The 22,155-nt window shown below is 51.9% G+C and overlaps 1 protein-coding gene across 1 annotated transcript in view; it reads right to left on the bottom strand.

Moving 5' to 3' along the window:
- DMAP1 (DNA methyltransferase 1 associated protein 1) overlaps positions 1-22,155 on the bottom strand; it is a 57,939-nt gene that overhangs the window by 25,728 nt on the left and 10,056 nt on the right. The window contains exons 5-9 of the mRNA XM_044301468.1: positions 13,664-13,822; positions 13,061-13,228; positions 11,928-12,113; positions 10,366-10,437; positions 455-527 (exon numbers count right to left, since the gene is read on the bottom strand). Of these exons, the coding sequence (XP_044157403.1) occupies positions 455-527; positions 10,366-10,437; positions 11,928-12,113; positions 13,061-13,228; positions 13,664-13,822 (658 nt within the window). The remainder of the gene's footprint in view (positions 1-454; positions 528-10,365; positions 10,438-11,927; positions 12,114-13,060; positions 13,229-13,663; positions 13,823-22,155) is intronic.

Below are 22,155 nucleotides of genomic sequence, written 5' to 3'. Positions count from 1 at the left end.
CGGCGAGAGGCTTCCGTAATAAAACTACGACATGTCCGGCAGCCTCTCGCCGTGCCTCCGCCGGAACATCGCCGCCATCATAGTCCGGGGGCACATGGTCACAGCCTGCCGGAGGTCCGTGCCGCTAGTGTGACCGTAGCCTGAGCATTGTGTATATAAATGCTTCTCACCACAGGCAGTGCCCAGACATAACGAGGTACGTCGTACCTCACACCTCAACCAAATTTGGAAGAATGTCGATGAGTAAATAGAGGTTCTCCCCTCCCCCGGGCACGGCCATGTTGTCCTACTTTACGTTATAATAGAGGCGCCATTCTCACACTGCGTGTACCGCCATCTGCAAACGCTCTGTATTAGTGGATAATAAAACAGACAGTCCATCGGGACTACAAAAGAGCTCTGCGCTCGCATTCTATTCCCCCTCTCGCGCCCTTCTTTCTTTTTTTTTACTCACCTACTCCGAGTTCCGATAGCATCTGATCCAGAGCTTTAATCTTCTTCTGTCCAACTGAGCTGGGGAGTTTCATCTGCAAATACAAAGGTAGAAAGGAGCCACACAGCAACGTCAGGCCGCACCGGCGGATTCCCACTTCAAAAGGCAGAAGCAATGAAAGGGAAAAGGTAGAAATCAAACCTAGCGAGGGGGAAAGAGGGAGCATCGCTGGGGGGACGGGGCAAGGGTGGGCGCACTCCGCATTGTGCAGCCTCTGCTGCGGGGCCCACAACAATTGTCTGCTGTAACCAAACCCGTAACAAAGAGGCGCGGGGATAAAGTTCAGCTCCGCGGCTTCAGGAAACTACTTCCTGCAGTGGGATGAAGATGAAAGGCGCTGACTGGCAGGATGTCGGTGTACAATGGCCCCATTTGATGCCGCGTTCCCATTTAGCAGAGTTTTTTCTAATCCTTCTAGGGCAGGATGCTCTTTCTCCGCGCACCGCCGGCGCCCCCTGAGCAGTGGGGATTCATTTAGCAGGTGATATAACAAAGAGGCGAGAAGTTAGACTCGACACAGAAGTGCGGCTGAAAAGACAGGAGCAAGGAGTAAGCCGGCAGAGCAGAAAACCGCGGGAGCCGCCGGCGCCAAGCGCCGCAAAACGAATTACCCGTACTCATTAAAAATGACAAGTAAAAATAGGATCACTTAACAGGCACTTGTTACCCATTGAATTACCCGGCGGAGGATCACAGGTAACGCCGCAGCATCACAAGGCCGCAGAGACGCGAGCGCCAGCACCTATTCACCACCGCCGCCTGCCACTTTCATTCTCACAAAGCTCGCCGGACTAGCGCCGTGTGAATAATTAGACAAGGAGTAAATGGCCATTACCCGACCGGCCGAGACTGGGCGATTTAAATGCTCCGCGCCTCAGTGTCAGGGACGCAGCTCAGTGCAGCATGAAAGCGCGGTCTACGGCAGGTAATCAGCGCAGACTGAACCTCGTTACCGCCAAATGGAAGACTGGAACATCTCGCGTCGTCACCCTGCAGACAAATACAAAGGGCTGCACGGAACGCGGGGCAATCGCCGAGAGCGGCGAATGTGGCATAAAGAGCAGCTCTCACCCCTGACAGCCATTAAAGGGGTCTCCTACCACAGATGCCTCACTGCTAGGATATGATGCCAGGGGCTGAGGAGGGGGCAGCGGAGCAGTGAACCTCAGCCCAAGTCCAGTGGACGCTCATCTGTGGTGTCTGGGAAAGAGCTCAATGTCGGGGTGCAGCACAGACCCCACAGATCAGACATGGGGGGGCAGAGTGAACTCTGCTACACCTACCGACTGCAGGGCTCCTGGAGGAGGCTACACTTCCAGCACCAGGGTTACATACAGGTAAAGGGGCGCAGATATTTCGGGGCTGCCGTCCTCTGTACACTATATGGTGATGTTCTGCACCGTGTCCTCGGCGCCCCTCATCCGCGCGCTCTCTAGTGCGGCCGCCATCTCTTCCGCCACCCTCTAAATCTAATCAATTAATCTTTCCACTAATTTCTTTTTTTTGCGCGCCGTTCTCTCTTCCGCGTGGAGAGACTTCATTGGCTCCCGGGAGCCGGAGTATATTTTAATTTTGCCATCATTAAGAAGATGCTGTGATTTATGCGGCGGCTGTCAGACTAATATCTTTAAGATTTAGCGGGCTGCGGCGATTCATCTTAAAGAGTGATGAGGCCTGATTGCTGTGGATGCAGAATGTATTAGCAGTAAATGAGCAGTCTATTACTCACGCCGCCTCATCATCTGTTAGGTAAGCTCCGTTAGCTAAACACATCTAGAGAGGGCGACACACGGGGTGACCGCACCGCCCGGCCGCCAGCACGAAACCATTAACCCCCAAAACACGCCGCCGCAAGACAGGACGGTGCAACAGACAACAAACACGTCAACTCCATGTCTAAACTAACCCTGCATGATGGGGCACCCCCATAATCCCTGCAGGAAGACCTGACAAAGAACGGAAACCAGAGGCAGGACAGGTGGACGCCACCAATCTAACAGTCAACTCCAATATCCTGTGCAGGATACCCCTTTAAGGCTCATCCTGCACTGATCCTGAGTTACATCCTGTATTATACTCCAGAGCTGCACTCACTATTCTGCTGGTGCAGTCACTGTGTACATACATTACTTATCCTGTACTGATCCTGAGTTACATCCTGTATTATACTCCAGAGCTGCACTCACTATTCTGCTGGTGCAGTCACTGTGTACATACATTACTTATCCTGTACTGATCCTGAGTTACATCCTGTATTATACTCCAGAGCTGCACTCACTATTCTGCTGGTGCAGTCACTGTGTACATACATTACTTATCCTGTACTGATCCTGAGTTACATCCTGTATTATACTCCAGAGCTGCACTCACTATTCTGCTGGTGCAGTCACTGTGTACATACATTACTTATCCTGTACTGATCCTGAGTTACATCCTGTATTATACCCCAGAGCTGCAATCACTATTCTGCTGGTGCAGTCACTGTGTACATACATTACTTATCCTGTACTGATCCTGAGTTACATCCTGTATTATACTCCAGAGCTGCACTCACTATGCTGCTGGTGCAGTCACTGTGTACATACATTACTTATCCTGTACTGATCCTGAGTTACATCCTGTATTATACTCCAGAGCTTCACTCACTATTCTGCTGGTGCAGTCACTGTGTACATACATTACTTATCCTGTACTGATCCTGAGTTACATCCTGTATTATACTCCAGAGCTGCACTCACTATTCTGCTGGTGGAGTCTCTAGGGTTTGAGAACCAAGTCTGGGGTTATTTAGACGCGTGGCCCGGGGTTCTAGTTGTTCACCTCTAACCAACCATCGTTCTACATGTGAGGTACATAGTGGGCTGCGGTCGGTGATACTCTTGACTAAAAGTCTTGGAAACTCTAAAGGGGTTCTGCAGCATCTGATCGGCCGGGGTGTAAGCTCTTCAGAGCAGGGAAGATCCCACCCCTGGAAACAGAGTAACTAGCCGTGCATTCTGGGTAAGACCCTCGTCATACACCGGCCCCAGCACTACTCAGGGGATCTCAGCTTGCCGGCCGGCTCCCCTCCCTTTTTCAGGTCGACATATTTCGGTCCCGTGGAGGAGTCACTCGGATAATTACACACCTCTCTACTTTAGGAACTACGGCTCCTATCACTGTGTAATAAACAACCGCTTAAGCTGCACCAGAGGGTCATAAATACCGAGGAGAAGACCGCCCTACCAAATCATCGCACTGCGAGAGGACACTGCAACACTACAACAGCATGACTGCTGGACTCCGGACACTAAGGCAGTGACAACTGGGAACTTCACCTTCAGCTGAGCTCATTCATTTATCAATGATTTATAAAGTTACATGATACTAATATGTCTGCCTGAAGCCACCACTAGAGGGAGCTCACCACATACAGATTATACAGCCACCACTAGAGGGAGCTCACTACATACAGATTATACAGCCACCACTAGAGGGCGCTCACTACATACAGATTATACAGCCACCACTAGAGGGAGCTCACTACATACAGATGATACAGTCACCACTAGAGGGAGCTCACTACATACAGATTATACAATCACCACTAGAGGGAGCTCACTACATACAGATCATACAGCCACCACTAGAGGGAGCTCACTACATACAGGTTATACAGCCACCACTAGAGGGAGCTCACTACATACAGATTATACAGTCACCACTAGAGGGAGCTCACTACATACAGATTATACAGCCACCACTAGAGGGCGCTCACTACATACAGATTATACAGCCACCACTAGAGGGAGCTCACTACATACAGATGATACAGTCACCACTAGAGGGAGCTCACTACATACAGATTATACAGCCACCACTAGAGGGAGCTCACTACATACAGATTATACAGCCACCACTAGAGGGAGCTCACTACATACAGATTATACAGCCACCACTAGAGGGAGCTCACTACATACAGATTATACAGTCACCACTAGGGGGAGCTCACTACATACAGATTATACAGCCACCACTAGAGGGAGCTCACTACATACTACAGTCACCACTAGAATGAGCTCACTACATACAGATTATACAGCCACCACTAGAGGGAGCTCACTACATACAGATTATACAGTCACCACTAGAGGGAGCTCACTACATACAGATTATACAGTCACCACTAGAGGGAGCTCACTACATACAGATTATACAGTCACCACTAGAGGGAGCTCACTACATACAGATTATACAGCCACCACTAGAGGGAGCTCACTACATACAGACTATACAGTCACCACTAGGGGGAGCTCACTACATACAGATTATACAGCCACCACTAGAGGGAGCTCACTACATACTACAGCCACCACTAGAGGGAGCTCACTACATACAGATTATACAGTCACCACTAGAGGGAGCTCACTACATACAGATTATACAGCCACCACTAGAGGGAGCTCACTACATACAGATTATACAGACACCACTAGAGGGAGCTCACTACATACAGATTATACAGCCACCACTAGAGGGAGCTCACTACATACAGATTATACAGTCACCACTAGAGGGAGCTCACTACATACAGATTATACAGCCACCACTAGAGGGAGCTCACTACATACAGATTATACAGCCACCACTAGAGGGAGCTCACTACATACAGGTTATACAGCCACCACTAGGGGGAGCTCACTACATACAGATTATACAGTCACCACTAGAGGGAGCTCACTACATACAGATTATACAGCCACCACTAGGGGGAGCTAACTACATACAGATTATACAGTCACCACTAGAGGGAGCTCACTACATACAGATTATACAGTCACCACTAGAGGGAGCTCACTACATACAGATTATACAGTCACCACTAGAGGGAGCTCACTACATACAGATTATACAGCCACCACTAGAGGGAGCTCACTGCATACAGATTATACAGCCACCACTAGAGGGAGCTCACTACATACTACAGCCACCACTAGAGGGAGCTCACTACATACAGATTATACAGTCACCACTATAGGAAGCTCACTACATACAGATTATACAGTCACCACTAGAGGGAGCTCACTACATACAGATTATACAGCCACCACTAGAGGGAGCTCACTACATACAGACTATACAGTCACCACTAGGGGGAGCTCACTACATACAGATTATACAGCCACCACTAGAGGGAGCTCACTACATACTACAGCCACCACTAGAGGGAGCTCACTACATACAGATTATACAGTCACCACTAGAGGGAGCTCACTACATACAGATTATACAGCCACCACTAGAGGGAGCTCACTACATACAGATTATACAGCCACCACTAGAGGGAGCTCACTACATACAGATTATACAGCCACCACTAGAGGGAGCTCACTACATACAGATTATACAGTCACCACTAGAGGGAGCTCACTACATACAGATTATACAGCCACCACTAGAGGGAGCTCACTACATACAGATTATACAGCCACCACTAGAGGGAGCTCACTACATACAGGTTATACAGCCACCACTAGGGGGAGCTCACTACATACAGATTATACAGTCACCACTAGAGGGAGCTCACTACATACAGATTATACAGCCACCACTAGGGGGAGCTCACTACATACAGATTATACAGTCACCACTAGAGGGAGCTCACTACATACAGATTATACAGTCACCACTAGAGGGAGCTCACTACATACAGATTATACAGTCACCACTAGAGGGAGCTCACTACATACAGATTATACAGCCACCACTAGAGGGAGCTCACTACATACAGATTATACAGCCACCACTAGAGGGAGCTCACTACATACAGGTTATACAGCCACCACTAGGGGGAGCTCACTACATACAGATTATACAGTCACCACTAGAGGGAGCTCACTACATACAGATTATACAGCCACCACTAGGGGGAGCTCACTACATACAGATTATACAGTCACCACTAGAGGGAGCTCACTACATACAGATTATACAGTCACCACTAGAGGGAGCTCACTACATACAGATTATACAGTCACCACTAGAGGGAGCTCACTACATACAGATTATACAGCCACCACTAGAGGGAGCTCACTGCATACAGATTATACAGCCACCACTAGAGGGAGCTCACTACATACTACAGCCACCACTAGAGGGAGCTCACTACATACAGATTATACAGTCACCACTATAGGAAGCTCACTACATACAGATTATACAGTCACCACTAGAGGGAGCTCACTACATACAGATTATACAGCCACCACTAGAGGGAGCTCACTACATACAGACTATACAGTCACCACTAGGGGGAGCTCACTACATACAGATTATACAGCCACCACTAGAGGGAGCTCACTACATACTACAGCCACCACTAGAGGGAGCTCACTACATACAGATTATACAGTCACCACTAGAGGGAGCTCACTACATACAGATTATACAGCCACCACTAGAGGGAGCTCACTACATACAGATTATACAGACACCACTAGAGGGAGCTCACTACATACAGATTATACAGCCACCACTAGAGGGAGCTCACTACATACAGATTATACAGCCACCACTAGAGGGAGCTCACTACATACAGGTTATACAGCCACCACTAGGGGGAGCTCACTACATACAGATTATACAGTCACCACTAGAGGGAGCTCACTACATACAGATTATACAGCCACCACTAGGGGGAGCTCACTACATACAGATTATACAGTCACCACTAGAGGGAGCTCACTACATACAGATTATACAGTCACCACTAGAGGGAGCTCACTACATACAGATTATACAGTCACCACTAGAGGGAGCTCACTACATACAGATTATACAGCCACCACTAGAGGGAGCTCACTGCATACAGATTATACAGCCACCACTAGAGGGAGCTCACTACATACTACAGCCACCACTAGAGGGAGCTCACTACATACAGATTATACAGTCACCACTATAGGAAGCTCACTACATACAGATTATACAGTCACCACTAGAGGGAGCTCACTACATACAGATTATACAGCCACCACTAGAGGGCGCTCACTACATACAGATTATACAGCCACCACTAGAGGGAGCTCACTACATACAGATTATACAGTCACCACTAGAGGGAGCTCACTACATACAGATTATACAGCCGCCACTAGAGGGAGCTCACTACATACAGATTATACAGCTACCACTAGAGGGCGCTCACTACATACAGATTATACAGCCACCACTAGAGCGCGCTCACTACATACAGATTATACAGCCACCACTAGAGGGAGCTCACTACATACAGATTATACAGCCACCACTAGAGGGAGCTCACTACATACAGATTATACAGCCACCACTAGAGGGCGCTCACTACATACAGATTATACAGCCACCACTAGAGGGAGCTTACTACATACAGATTATACAGCCACCACTAGAGGGCGCTCACTACAGACAGATTATACAGCCACCACTAGAGGGAGCTCACTGCATACAGATTATACAATCCCCACTAGAGGGAGCTCACTACATACAGATTATACAGCCACCACTAGAGGAAGGCCACTACATACAGATTATACAGTCACCACTAGAGGGCGCTCACTACATACAGATTATACAGCCACCACTAGAGGGAGCTCACTACATACAGATTATACAATCACCACTAGAGGGAGCTCACTGCATACAGATTATACAATCACCACTAGAGGGAGCTCACTACATACAGATTATACAGCCACCACTAGAGGGAGCTCACTACATACAGATTATACAGCCACCACTAGAGGGCGCTCACTACATACAGATTATACAGCCACCACTAGAGGGAGCTCACTACATACAGATTATACAGCCACCACTAGAGGGAGCTCACTACATACAGATTATACAGCCTCCACTAGAGGGAGCTCACTACATACAGATTATACAGCCACCACTAGAGGGAGCTCACTACATACAGATTATACAGCCACCACTAGAGGGAGCTCACTACATACAGATTATACAGCCACCACTAGAGGGAGCTGACTGCATACAGATTATACAGCCACCACTAGGGGGAGCTCACTGCATACAGATTATACAGCCACCACTAGGGGGAGCTCACTACAGACAGATTATACAGCCAGCCTGAAGATGGTGCCTGCATGTCCTGGTTTCTTTCATTATTGCCGTTATTAGAGGCTGATATGACACTAATGGGAGTGATTATTCCCGGTTGTATCGCAGCACCTGTATTTTGCTGTACAATAACAGACATTATCGGCCGCCTATTTGGCGATCAGCGCTCGGTGTAAGGGCCGTCATACTTTATCACGAGCGGCACTGGAGGGGGGGGGCGCAGATATTAGGGAGGGTCTTTTTTATATCGTCTGGCGTTCAGAGGTGTAAGATAATGGTGTATGAGGGGGCGGAGCATCCGCTGAGCGGTGCTGCACCCTGAGGATGGCGCCAAGTGGGGGACCTGGTAAAGCCTCTAGCGTTTCGATTATCCCCAGCGTCCAGAGATTTCCAGCCGCTTCTGAGCCTCAATTCAAGGTGACCAAAGGTCGGGCTGTAAAACCGGAGGCCGGGGCGCAGTCCTGACTCCACCATTATTAGAGGACGAGCGGCTCCAGTCAGCACAGACTCGTCATCCTGCGGAGATTCGCCACCGCTACTAATTAATCAAATGGCGCCTGTCAGGAGCGGAATATTAATAAGTGCTGACACCGCGCCTGCTCCCTGCGCTGTCCCACGCTGCGGCGGCCATGTCCATCTCTGTCAGCCAGGCACCAATCGCGCTTTGCATTTGTGAAGAGAAGTAATTTTAAGCTGGTGAACTCGATCTAACGCGGCTCGCGTCCTCGCTACTTCATTAGGCCCAGCGGCGGATGCTGTTTATTTGTCGTCAGATTGCAAAGTTAACCACTTCCGCGCCACAGGGTCATAATACATGCATGTAAGTGAGGATCAAAGGCTGAAAATGTATAACTAGGGTCCAGGAAGCTGAGATACGTGGAGCTGTTTGTAAGGTATTTACATGATAAAGCTGCATTAGGGGCCCCTGTACTCGTGCCAGAAACATGATGGGGATGGGGGAGGGGGAGGGGGAGGGGGGGGGATTTTTCGGGATCAGAAATGATCTCTCGGTTCGGCAGAGCAGGAAAAGGAAAACCCCCGGGACCCCTCCTCGGCAAACAGCTACTCAGACCTCAGCTCCCTGATGTGCGAGAAGACACTGGGGTTGACTTCAGTCACCCCTGTCCAGGTGCTGGGTTTAAGCTGTGGGGGTGCACTGGCCAGTGTAAAGAAGGATGTTGGGAGTTTTAGTATACAGGAATTAAAGGATAGCTCATCGGTATCTGATCGGTGGGGGTCAGAGAGCCGGGCCCCCGCTTATCAGCTGTGTGAGAAGGTAGCGGCAATCCTGTGAGCGCCGGCTTCATCAGTCACTTGGCCTGGGAGCAGCTCAGCCCCACAGAAGTGACCGGGACTGAGTGCAATGCCGAGTACGGCCACTATACAACGTACGGCGCTGTGCTCAGCGAGGAGAACAGCTGATCGGCGAGAGGCAGAGTGTCCCACCGATCAGATACTGATGACGTATCCAGAGGATAGGTCACAAGTAAGAAAAAATCTCAGAAAAAAAACTTTGAAAGTGATGAAAAAAGATCAGGAGTGAAGACAAGAGACTGCTCTGGGCGGACATTACTGCGACGCTCTCAGAAAAGCATCGCGACGGTTCACAATGACACCATGGAAGGTGGGGGAAGGGGGGGGGGGGGCAGATCCGACAGCGGAAGCCCACATTACCGGGGCTATGTATACGACGTGGGGGTCTCTACTGTTCATCCCCTTAAAGGGCCACGCGCCAATGGTAAGGAGCTGGAGCAGTGTGAACACATGTGACGTACCCGTTGGCTGCGCAGCGTCACTCCTGCCGATTTGAAGTCTGGAAACCTGATGCCAGCCGTTTCGGGGACAGCCTGGAAATAAAGAAATGCAAAAGAGAAAATGGATCAGAACATTAAAGGATTCTGTGCAAAATCATCTTACAATCTGTAAACGACCGGACCCAGGAGATGCCGTAGACAGCGCGGGTGGTGTCTAAGGGGTTAAACCCCACACGGCACTAGGGTTCAGCGAGACGCCCCTGTCACATGTCTCTGGGGAAGCAGCGCCACCACCGTACCGTTTGACACCCGGGCCCCTGATGGGAACGGCTCCTACATGAAGAATATTTCAGCCAGCGTCCCCGTCCTGACAGGACACTATTAACTCCTGAGCTGCTGGAGCAGGGTGGTGGCCAGGACCCCGGAAAAGCCCTAAGGCAGCGTCACCTGGCTCAATAGCTGTGTGATTGCAGCCATTAACCACCCTGAAGAAGCGGGGCTCAGGGGAGCGCCAGCGTCCTTGTATTGATTCAAGGTTTCCTGATTGCCCCCTGAGCGTAAACACAGCGGCAGAGGGGGCACTTAGCATGCAGGCGGCACAAGGGCGGCCTGACACTTCTCAATGATTTTACGCCAGGACCCATCAGCGAGGAGTCGTCGCCTCCAGACACACGAGAGGTGCTAATTCCAGTTATTTGCAAAAACAAATACGAGAGAGCGCAGCACCTGCAATTAAAGCGGGGAAGGGCAGAGAGACCGCGCAATGTACGTGTCACGACGGCGCAACGTGCGCCAATCTCAGGCACCGCAGACTACATCTACAAATGGTATCATTGTGGAATCCGAGAGATTTCCCATCTCGAGGGCATTGGACCGAGAGCTCTGGTGACCAGGACCACCGCGCCCGCACTGTAACCACGGACTGTCCCGAGAGAACCTCCATCTAACCGCTGGGTCAGGAGGGTCCCTGACAATGGCGGGAGGGGGGGTTTGTGTACTGGGCCTCTGATAACGGTTGGGTAGCCGGAGGGTCACTGACAATGGGGGGGCTAGCTGGACGATCACTAACAATGGGGGGGCTAGCCGAAGGGTCACTGATAATGGGGGGGGGGGTGTACAGGGCTTCTGATAATGGGGGGCTAGCTGGAGGGTCACTAATAAATGGGGGCTAGCTGGAGGGTCTCGTTGTAAGGTCTCTAATAACGAGGGAGGACTAGTTGAAGAGTTTCGGATCACGTGGCCCTTGCTGCAGGGTCTATATTAATGGGGCGTCTTGCAGGGTCCTGTGTGATGAGCTCTCTGACCCCAGCGCCTTGGAGCAGCAGACCCCCCTGCAGCAGTGCTGAGGTCAATGCTGGGACTACACGGGGGGTTCGGTGTGTTCACCCCCCCCCCCCCCCCCACCCCTCACTTTATTACATGTGGACTGAGATCCTAAAAGCCTGGAGCTTAGACTTGTATAATGTCTGCATGGCCTCCATCTGTGAGGAGAAAATCCTGGGATGCCACCAAATCAATAAGAATGTTGAGGAGACGGTGGCGGCCGCCACAATGAGCGGTAACCCCCCGGCGAGGAACCTTACAGGCTTCTCCGTCTCCTTCTTCTGAGGCAGCTTCTTCTTGGTGGCTTTCCTCTCCGCGCGCCGCAGTTCGGTGGTGGTGTCGGCGGCAGTGATGAGCTTTTGGAGGTCCTGGGCTTTCTTCTCCCTTTCCTTTTTCCTGCTCTCGATCTTCCGCAGCTCTTGGATCAGATATTCCTCCTCTGAAACCTGCAGGAAGCAAACCAGACCCAGGAATCAGACGTCTGACAACACTGAGCAAAGGGCCCCACCTAGTGGCCCCAACGTGCATTACACCGTGTGAGGGATGCATTACTACCTCAGAACTGGGTGCAAGACTCAGACGGGGCTCCCAATACGGGGCAAACCGAAACGTTTAAAAGGGAATTTCCTATTTTCTGCATATAAAGCTCCAAACAAAGGAAACTTTCCGGAACTTTCTAATACACTTTCTATTTGTTTCCAATAACAATCAATCCAATTCATTTCTGTCAGGGTCGGAGGTGAGCAGCGCTCCAGGGGTTTGATACAACTGCATCAAACCTGCAATTCACTAACAGCAAGCAGAGATAGAAAGTTGCAGAAATGTCATTGAATGATGAAGCTTTATTTGCAGAAAACAATTTTAGCCACGCAAAAAGGCCCCACAGTGGCCTGTCCGCAGCGGCCAATCACAGCACATGATTTATACTCGTTGTGCCCTTGGTTTCTGCTGGTCGCCTTCTGCCCAGTTTATGCTGGTTGTCCTGTCTGGTATATACTGGCCAGGAAGGAGCCAACTGTAAAACCAGCAGAATGACTTCAAACCCAGAGGGCGATGAGATCCGCTAAAAAGAGAATAGGCTTCCTGCTCTGCGGCCGCCCCCCCCAGCTCTACAAGAAGCGCGCTTCACCCGACAGACAGCTCTGTACTCCGCGCACCGGGTCAGGAGGAACGCAGCCGGAGACAGAAGGGCTGAGCCCCCCGGGATCTAAGGGGTTAACGCGGGAGGCATTAGAGCAGTAATATTACTCTGAGGACGCACCCGCTCAGCGGCGCTCCCTAGTGGAGAGCAGGAGACACCGGACCACCACGGTGTGGGCTGAAGGCGGTGTGAACCTGGGCCTACAGGCTCTGTGAAGGCTCCGCTCCCCCCAGCGGCAGGCAGAGGACCTACCTGCTCCGGGGTCCTGTTATAAAGCCTCTCCAGCTGCTCCTTTCTCCTTCTCTCATGAGCGGCATCAAACACTGGGATCTTCAGGTCTGTTCCCGGAGTGGCGCGGATGTTTGCCAGCTTGGCACAGATGGCGTAGTAACGATCCTTCAGATCTTCTGTTGACCTTTTCTGTGACACCAGAGACAATGGGATTAAAGGGGAGCTCCACCTTCAGTGATGTGGGATAGAGAAAAGAGGAGAGTGCATGGTGAGCCCCAATATCCCCCCCAATCTCCATGTGCACATTCTTCTAGGTTCTCCATCAGGAGGGGGGGGGGGGGGGGGGGGGTAATATTTAAAGGGGAACTACCTGATCTACAAACAGCTCCCCTCCTTCTGTGAGCAGAGCCTGGTACTGCAGCCCAGGCACAGCCCATGACCTGGAGGACAGTGCATAGGCTTTCTTCTTTCACTGACAGCAAGCAGGGATCTAACAAAATATTGGAGTGATGAACACACAAAGTCTATTAAAAAGTATTAGGACAAAGTAAGCGGGACAGAAGAGCAGTGCGATCCGTGTGCTGGGACACTGACCGGCCGCGCTCGCTCCGCCTCAGTACTTACCTTGAACTGCTGGTGGTCGTAGCGATCGTGAACGACAATGAAGCGCAGGTCGAAGCGCCGGCAGAGGTCAAACAAGTGGTCAGTCTCGGCCTTGGTCCAGCCGTCATCATGCAGATACATCTGATACTCCTGCTCGGAGTACACGGGGACCTGCACCGCCTGTGGAGAGATCATTGGGGGCACGCAGTGAGGACCCTGTTCACACTCGCCTGGTGCTCGCGCTTTTACTCTTACATTTCACTTCTGCTGTGAGTGGAGCTGAAACGCACTGAAGTTCTCGGGAGAGCACCGCGCAGGAGTCGGCCCACCCATATAACTGCATCCCGTCCTAAGCTACACCAGTGACCAGCAGAAAGTAAGTGCCCCCTCTGTGCAGACGCACATTCAGGAGGCAGCTGGGATGGTTCCAGTTGTAGCGTCAGAACCGCGGCCTCAATCCTCTGAGAGCTGATCCGTAAAATGTGCAAAACGGCTGCTTATCCCCTGTGAGGAGACGGCAGATTACAGCGGGGAGCGCTTGTCGGGTCTGGCGCTGCCGGCACAGAATGGAGGCCGCCGCAGCTGGAGATTAACAGCAGGATGACAAGACGATCCCCGAGCTACTGAGAGGCACGATGTGGATCAATAACCAGCACAGTGATCACTGCTACATCTGCCAACCCTGCAACCGGCACTGCTACATCCACCGACAACATACAACCCTCACAGAGGCTGCGGCCTGCAACCGGCACTGCTACATCCACCGACAATATACAACCCTGCACAGAGGCTGCGGCCTGCAACCGGCACTGCTACATCCACCGACAACATACAACCCTGCACAGAGGCTGCGGCCTGCAACCGGCACTGCTACATCCACCGACAATATACAACCCTGCACAGAGGCTGCGGCCTGCAACCGGCACTGCTACATCCTCCGACAATATACAACCCTCACAGAGGCTGCGGCCTACAACCAGCACTGCTACATCCTCCGACAACATACAACCCTCACAGAGGCTGCGGCCTGCAACCGGCACTGCTACATCCACCGACAACATACAACCCTCACAGAGGCTGCGGCCTGCAACCGGCACTGCTACATCCACCGACAACATACAACCCTGCACAGAGGCTGCGGCCTGCAACCGGCACTGCTACATCCACCGACAACATACAACCCTCACAGCGGCTGCGGCCTGCAACCGGCACTGCTACATCCTCCGACAATATACAACCCTGCACAGAGGCTGCGGCCTGCAACCGGCACTGCTACATCCACCGACAACATACAACCCTCACAGAGGCTGCGGCCTGCAACCGGCACTGCTACATCCACCGACAACATACAACCCTGCACAGAGGCTGCGGCCTGCAACCGGCACTGCTACATCCACCGACAACATACAACCCTCACAGAGGCTGCGGCCTGCAACCGGCACTGCTACATCCACCGACAACATACAACCCTCACAGAGGCTGCGGCCTGCAACCGGCACTGCTACATCCACCGACAACATACAACCCTGCACAGAGGCTGCGGCCTGCAACCGGCACTGCTACATCCACCGACAACATACAACCCTCACAGCGGCTGCGGCCTGCAACCGGCACTGCTACATCCTCCGACAATATACAACCCTCACAGAGGCTGCGGCCTGCAACCGGCACTGCTACATCCTCCGACAATATACAACCCTGCACAGAGGCTGCGGCCTGCAACCAGCACTGCTACATCCTCCGACAATATACAACCCTGCACAGAGGCTGCGGCCTACAACCGGCACTGCTACATCCTCAGACAACATACAACCCTCACAGAGGCTGCGGCCTGCAACCGGCACTGCTACATCCACCGACAATATACAACCCTCACAGAGGCTGCGGCCTGCAACCGGCACTGCTACATCCTCCGACAACATACAACCCTCACAGAGGCTGCGGCCTGCAACCGGCACTGCTACATCCACCGACAACATACAACCCTGCACAGAGGCTGCGGCCTGCAACCGGCACTGCTACATCCACCGACAACATACAACCCTCACAGAGGCTGCGGCCTGCAACCGGCACTGCTACATCCTCCGACAATATACAACCCTGCACAGAGGCTGCGGCCTGCAACCAGCACTGCTACATCCTCCGACAATATACAACCCTGCACAGAGGCTGCGGCCTACAACCGGCACTGCTACATCCTCTGACAACATACAACCCTCACAGAGGCTGCGGCCTGCAACCGGCACTGCTACATCCACCGACAATATACAACCCTCACAGAGGCTGCGGCCTGCAACCGGCACTGCTACATCCTCCGACAACATACAACCCTCACAGAGGCTGCGGCCTGCAACCGGCACTGCTACATCCACCGACAATATACAACCCTGCACAGAGGCTGCGGCCTGCAACCGGCACTGCTACATCCACCGACAATATACAACCCTGCACAGAGGCTGCGGCCTGCAACCGGCACTGCTACATCCTCCGACAATATACAACCCTGCACAGAGGCTGCGGCCTGCAACCAGCACTGCTACATCCTCCGACAATATACAACCCTGCACAGAGGCTGCGGCCTACAACCGGCACTGCTACATCCACCGACAATATACAACCCTGCACAGAGGCTGCGGCCTACAACCGGCACTGCTACATCCACCGACAATATACAACCCTGCACAGAGGCTGCGGCCTGCAACCGGCACTGCTACATCCACCGACAATATACAACCCTGCACAGAGGCTGCGGCCTGCAACCGGCACTGCTACATCCACCGACAATATACAACCCTGCACAGAGGCTGCGGCCTACAACCGGCACTGCTACATCCACCGACAATATACAACCCTGCACAGAGGCTGCGGCCTGCAATCAGCACTGCTACATCTGCCAACCCTGCAACCGGCACTGCTACATCCACCGACAACATACAACCCTCACAGAGGCTGCGGCCTGCAACCGGCACTGCTACATCCACCGACAATATACAACCCTGCACAGAGGCTGCGGCCTACAACCGGCACTGCTACATCCACCGACAATATACAACCCTGCACAGAGGCTGCGGCCTGCAATCAGCACTGCTACATCTGCCAACCCTGCAACCGGCACTGCTACATCCACCGACAACATACAACCCTCACAGAGGCTGCGGCCTGCAACCGGCACTGCTACATCCACCGACAATATACAACCCTGCACAGAGGCTGCGGCCTGCAACCGGCACTGCTACATCCACCGACAATATACAACCCTGCACAGAGGCTGCGGCCTGCAACCGGCACTGCTACATCCACCGACAACATACAACCCTCACAGAGGCTGCGGCCTGCAACCGGCACTGCTACATCCTCCGACAATATACAACCCTGCACAGAGGCTGCGGCCTGCAACCGGCACTGCTACATCCACCGACAACATACAACCCTCACAGCGGCCTGCAACCGGCACTGCTACATCCTCTGACAACATACAACCCTCACAGAGGCTGCGGCCTGCAACCGGCACTGCTACATCCACCGACAACATACAACCCTCACAGCGGCTGCGGCCTGCAACCGGCACTGCTACATCCACCGACAATATACAACCCTGCACAGAGGCTGCGGCCTGCAACCGGCACTGCTACATCCTCCGACAACATACAACCCTCACAGAGGCTGCGGCCTGCAACCGGCACTGCTACATCCACCGACAACATACAACCCTGCACAGAGGCTGCGGCCTGCAACCGGCACTGCTACATCCACCGACAACATACAACCCTCACAGAGGCTGCGGCCTGCAACCGGCACTGCTACATCCACCGACAATATACAACCCTCACAGAGGCTGCGGCCTGCAACCGGCACTGCTACATCCACCGACAATATACAACCCTGCACAGAGGCTGCGGCCTACAACCGGCACTGCTACATCCACCGACAATATACAACCCTGCACAGAGGCTGCGGCCTGCAATCAGCACTGCTACATCTGCCAACCCTGCAACCGGCACTGCTACATCCACCGACAACATACAACCCTCACAGAGGCTGCGGCCTGCAACCGGCACTGCTACATCCACCGACAATATACAACCCTGCACAGAGGCTGCGGCCTGCAACCGGCACTGCTACATCCACCGACAATATACAACCCTGCACAGAGGCTGCGGCCTGCAACCGGCACTGCTACATCCACCGACAACATACAACCCTGCACAGAGGCTGCAGCCTGCAACCGGCACTGCTACATCCTCCGACAATATACAACCCTGCACAGAGGCTGCGGCCTGCAACCGGCACTGCTACATCCTCCGACAACATACAACCCTCACAGAGGCTGCGGCCTGCAACCGGCACTGCTACATCCACCGACAACATACAACCCTCACAGAGGCTGCGGCCTGCAACCGGCACTGCTACATCCACCGACAACATACAACCCTCACAGAGGCTGCGGCCTGCAACCGGCACTGCTACATCCTCCGACAATATACAACCCTGCACAGAGGCTGCGGCCTGCAACCGGCACTGCTACATCCTCCGACAACATACAACCCTCACAGAGGCTGCGGCCTGCAACCGGCACTGCTACATCCACCGACAACATACAACCCTCACAGAGGCTGCGGCCTGCAACCGGCACTGCTACATCCCCCGACAATATACAACCCTCACAGAGGCTGCGGCCTGCAACCGGCACTGCTACATCCTCCGACAATATACAACCCTGCACAGAGGCTGCGGCCTGCAACCGGCACTGCTACATCCACCGACAATATACAACCCTGCACAGAGGCTGCGGCCTGCAACCGGCACTGCTACATCCTCCGACAACATACAACCCTCACAGCGGCTGCAGCCTGCAACTGGCTCTGCTACATCCAACAACAATATACAACCCTGCACAGAAGCTGCGGCCTGCAACCGGCACTGCTACATCCACCAACAACATACAACCCTCACAGAGGCTGCGGCCTGCAACCGGCACTGCTACATCCACCGACAACATACAACCCTGCACAGAGGCTGCGGCCTGCAACCGGCACTGCTACATCCACCGACAACATACAACCCTGCACAGAGGCTGCGGCCTGCAACCGGCACTGCTACATCCACCGACAATATACAACCCTGCACAGAGGCTGCGGCCTGCAACCGGCACTGCTACATCCTCCGACAACATACAACCCTCACAGCGGCTGCGGCCTGCAACCGGCTCTGCTACATCCAACAACAATATACAACCCTCACAGAGGCTGCGGCCTACAACCGGCACTGCTACATCCACCGACAATATACAACCCTGCACAGAGGCTGCGGCCTGCAACCGGCACTGCTACATCCTCCGACAATATACAACCCTCACAGAGGCTGCGGCCTGCAACCGGCACTGCTACATCCACTGACAACATACAACCCTCACAGAGGCTGCGGCCTGCAACCGGCACTGCTACATCCACCGACAATATACAACCCTCACAGAGGCTGCGGCCTGCAACCGGCACTGCTACATCCTCCGACAATATACAACCCTGCACAGAGGCTGCGGCCTGCAACCGGCACTGCTACATCCACCGACAATATACAACCCTGCACAGAGGCTGCGGCCTGCAACCGGCACTGCTACATCCTCCGACAACATACAACCCTCACAGCGGCTGCAGCCTGCAACTGGCTCTGCTACATCCAACAACAATATACAACCCTGCACAGAAGCTGCGGCCTGCAACCGGCACTGCTACATCCACCAACAACATACAACCCTCACAGAGGCTGCGGCCTGCAACCGGCACTGCTACATCCACCGACAACATACAACCCTGCACAGAGGCTGCGGCCTGCAACCGGCACTGCTACATCCACCGACAACATACAACCCTGCACAGAGGCTGCGGCCTGCAACCGGCACTGCTACATCCACCGACAATATACAACCCTGCACAGAGGCTGCGGCCTGCAACCGGCACTGCTACATCCTCCGACAACATACAACCCTCACAGCGGCTGCGGCCTGCAACCGGCTCTGCTACATCCAACAACAATATACAACCCTCACAGAGGCTGCGGCCTACAACCGGCACTGCTACATCCACCGACAATATACAACCCTGCACAGAGGCTGCGGCCTGCAACCGGCACTGCTACATCCTCCGACAATATACAACCCTCACAGAGGCTGCGGCCTGCAACCGGCACTGCTACATCCACTGACAACATACAACCCTCACAGAGGCTGCGGCCTGCAACCGGCACTGCTACATCCACTGACAACATACAACCCTCACAGAGGCTGCGGCCTGCAACCGGCACTGCTACATCCTCCGACAACATACAACCCTCACAGAGGCTGCGGCCTGCAACCGGCACTGCTACATCCACCGACAACATAAAACCCTCACAGCGGCTGCGGCCTGCAACCGGCACTGCTACATCCTCCGACAACATACAACCCTCACAGAGGCTGCGGCCTGCAACCGGCACTGCTACATCCACCGACAACATACAACCCTCACAGAGGCTGCGGCCTGCAACTGGCACTGCTACATCCTCCGACAACATACACTTATTACATGACACCATACACACACATGCTCCCTATAGTGTATACAGGTAAATGTCCTATGTTACACCTAATATACTTCTATACACATTACATATTATTTTCGTGCTATTTACTATATTTGCTTTGTACATAATACAATGACAATATGGCAGCTTAACCCGTCAGCTTGGTGAATGAGCGCCGCAATAACAGGACAAAATGAACAGAAACCTACACAAAACAAGTACTGTAATCTACCTACCGACTCCTGCTCTCCTGCGATGTCGAAGGGGCAGAGAAGTGAGCGGGCACCATGACGCATTTCAGAGTTCGTCACAGCGATGAACTCTCCACAAGATGGCGCCGCTCCCTCACAGAACAGCCTAACGGCGGCTGCAATTAATGGCGAATCCAGCGGGGGCAGCAGTGACCGTAAAATGCCAACATTAACCCCTAAAAACCACACTTCTACCCCAGATAATAAGTTAGAAAAATAAAAAAACAAAACGATGCTAACCTGTTCTCCTCAAACCCCAACGAACCTGCAAAAAACCGCAACGTACCCTCCCAAAACTCCTCAAAATACTCTCCCTGCCATGATATGTCGCCAAACGAACAACCCATCACAGAAAACATACTGACAGAAATGCTAACATCTCTACAAACCAATATATGCGACAAGATCGGACAAATAATGTGACAGAAAATCTCGTACCTCCCACACAGAAAACAAAATGGAGGAATTTATCGCAGCCCAAAACATCACCCCAAAAAAATTAAAATCACAAGAATGGAAGACCCGCGGAAAAAGAGGAAATCACTGCTAAAACATGGGAACTAACCAATCTAACACCACCGCCAACCGGACCTCTCCGCCACACAGACTATACGCCTACGATAGGCAATAATAACTATAACCGCTTATATTTGTATTTCTTCTTATGTAATATTTATCATATTTTTTACGATAAGAATTCCGTATGGTTGGACAAGCCGATACTCAGCATCGCTACACGCTACACACACTAACTGAACACTACATGAAGAGGTAAAATCTATTCCCTTTTTATTTTTATTATTTATTTATAAACTTGACTATAAAAATTACCTCTATTAACGCTGAAGCCCTAAATTGTCCCACTAAACGCTTCTTACTGTGGAACGAGGCAATATCTGTAAAATGTGATATTCTTCTCTCACAAGAAACACATTTTCACAAAGATAAAACCCCTAAATGCCAACATCCCAACTTCGCGCACAAATTCCATCAACGGATAAAAAGAAAAGAGGAGTTATGATCGCAATAAAAATATACCAAAAATGTTAAAATGATGCATTAAAAGTGATCAACAAGGAGAGATGTAATATTACTATTTAGTAAATGTATATTCCTCTAATACAAAACAAAATGAATTTATCGCCAAAATATCCTCAAAAAATAGCACAATGTCCAATAATAATTGGCGGTGACTTCAACGATATAATGTTCCCAGATTTAGACTCCACTGCCCCATCTAGACGACCGTCCAATATACATAACCTTACCGTTCTAGAAGGCTCGCTGTCTGGAGACGCCACCACGGAACCGAACAAGACTTCTGCTCTAGACCAAACAACTCCGACTCCAGAGTGGACCAGGCCTGCACGAAACCCATCAATGGGACTCTCTCACGGTCAGACCGCGCACCAACAGCAACAGAGCACAATATCCAGGTCCATCTACAGGACTATGTTATCAATCGCCCAGGATACACAGATAAACATCAATCCTCCCTAGAAGAATATTTTACCATTAACAACAAACCAGATTGCAATCTTGGGGGGGGGGGGGAAGATTCCAAAAATAAAAAAATACTCAGGATAGGACTACAGCAAACTCTTGCCAATCAATATGGAAAAATATAAAATTCATTTCTACGCCAACAACAATAAACCTGGAAGATTACTCCAAGACAAGCTAAAACAACGGATGAATGTAAAT

This window comes from Bufo gargarizans, chromosome 7, assembly GCF_014858855.1.
Source record: "Bufo gargarizans isolate SCDJY-AF-19 chromosome 7, ASM1485885v1, whole genome shotgun sequence".
NCBI classification, from domain to species: domain Eukaryota; kingdom Metazoa; phylum Chordata; class Amphibia; order Anura; family Bufonidae; genus Bufo; species Bufo gargarizans.
The sequence above is the reverse complement of the archived record's forward strand: the minus strand, read 5'-3'. Positions and strand labels throughout refer to the sequence as shown.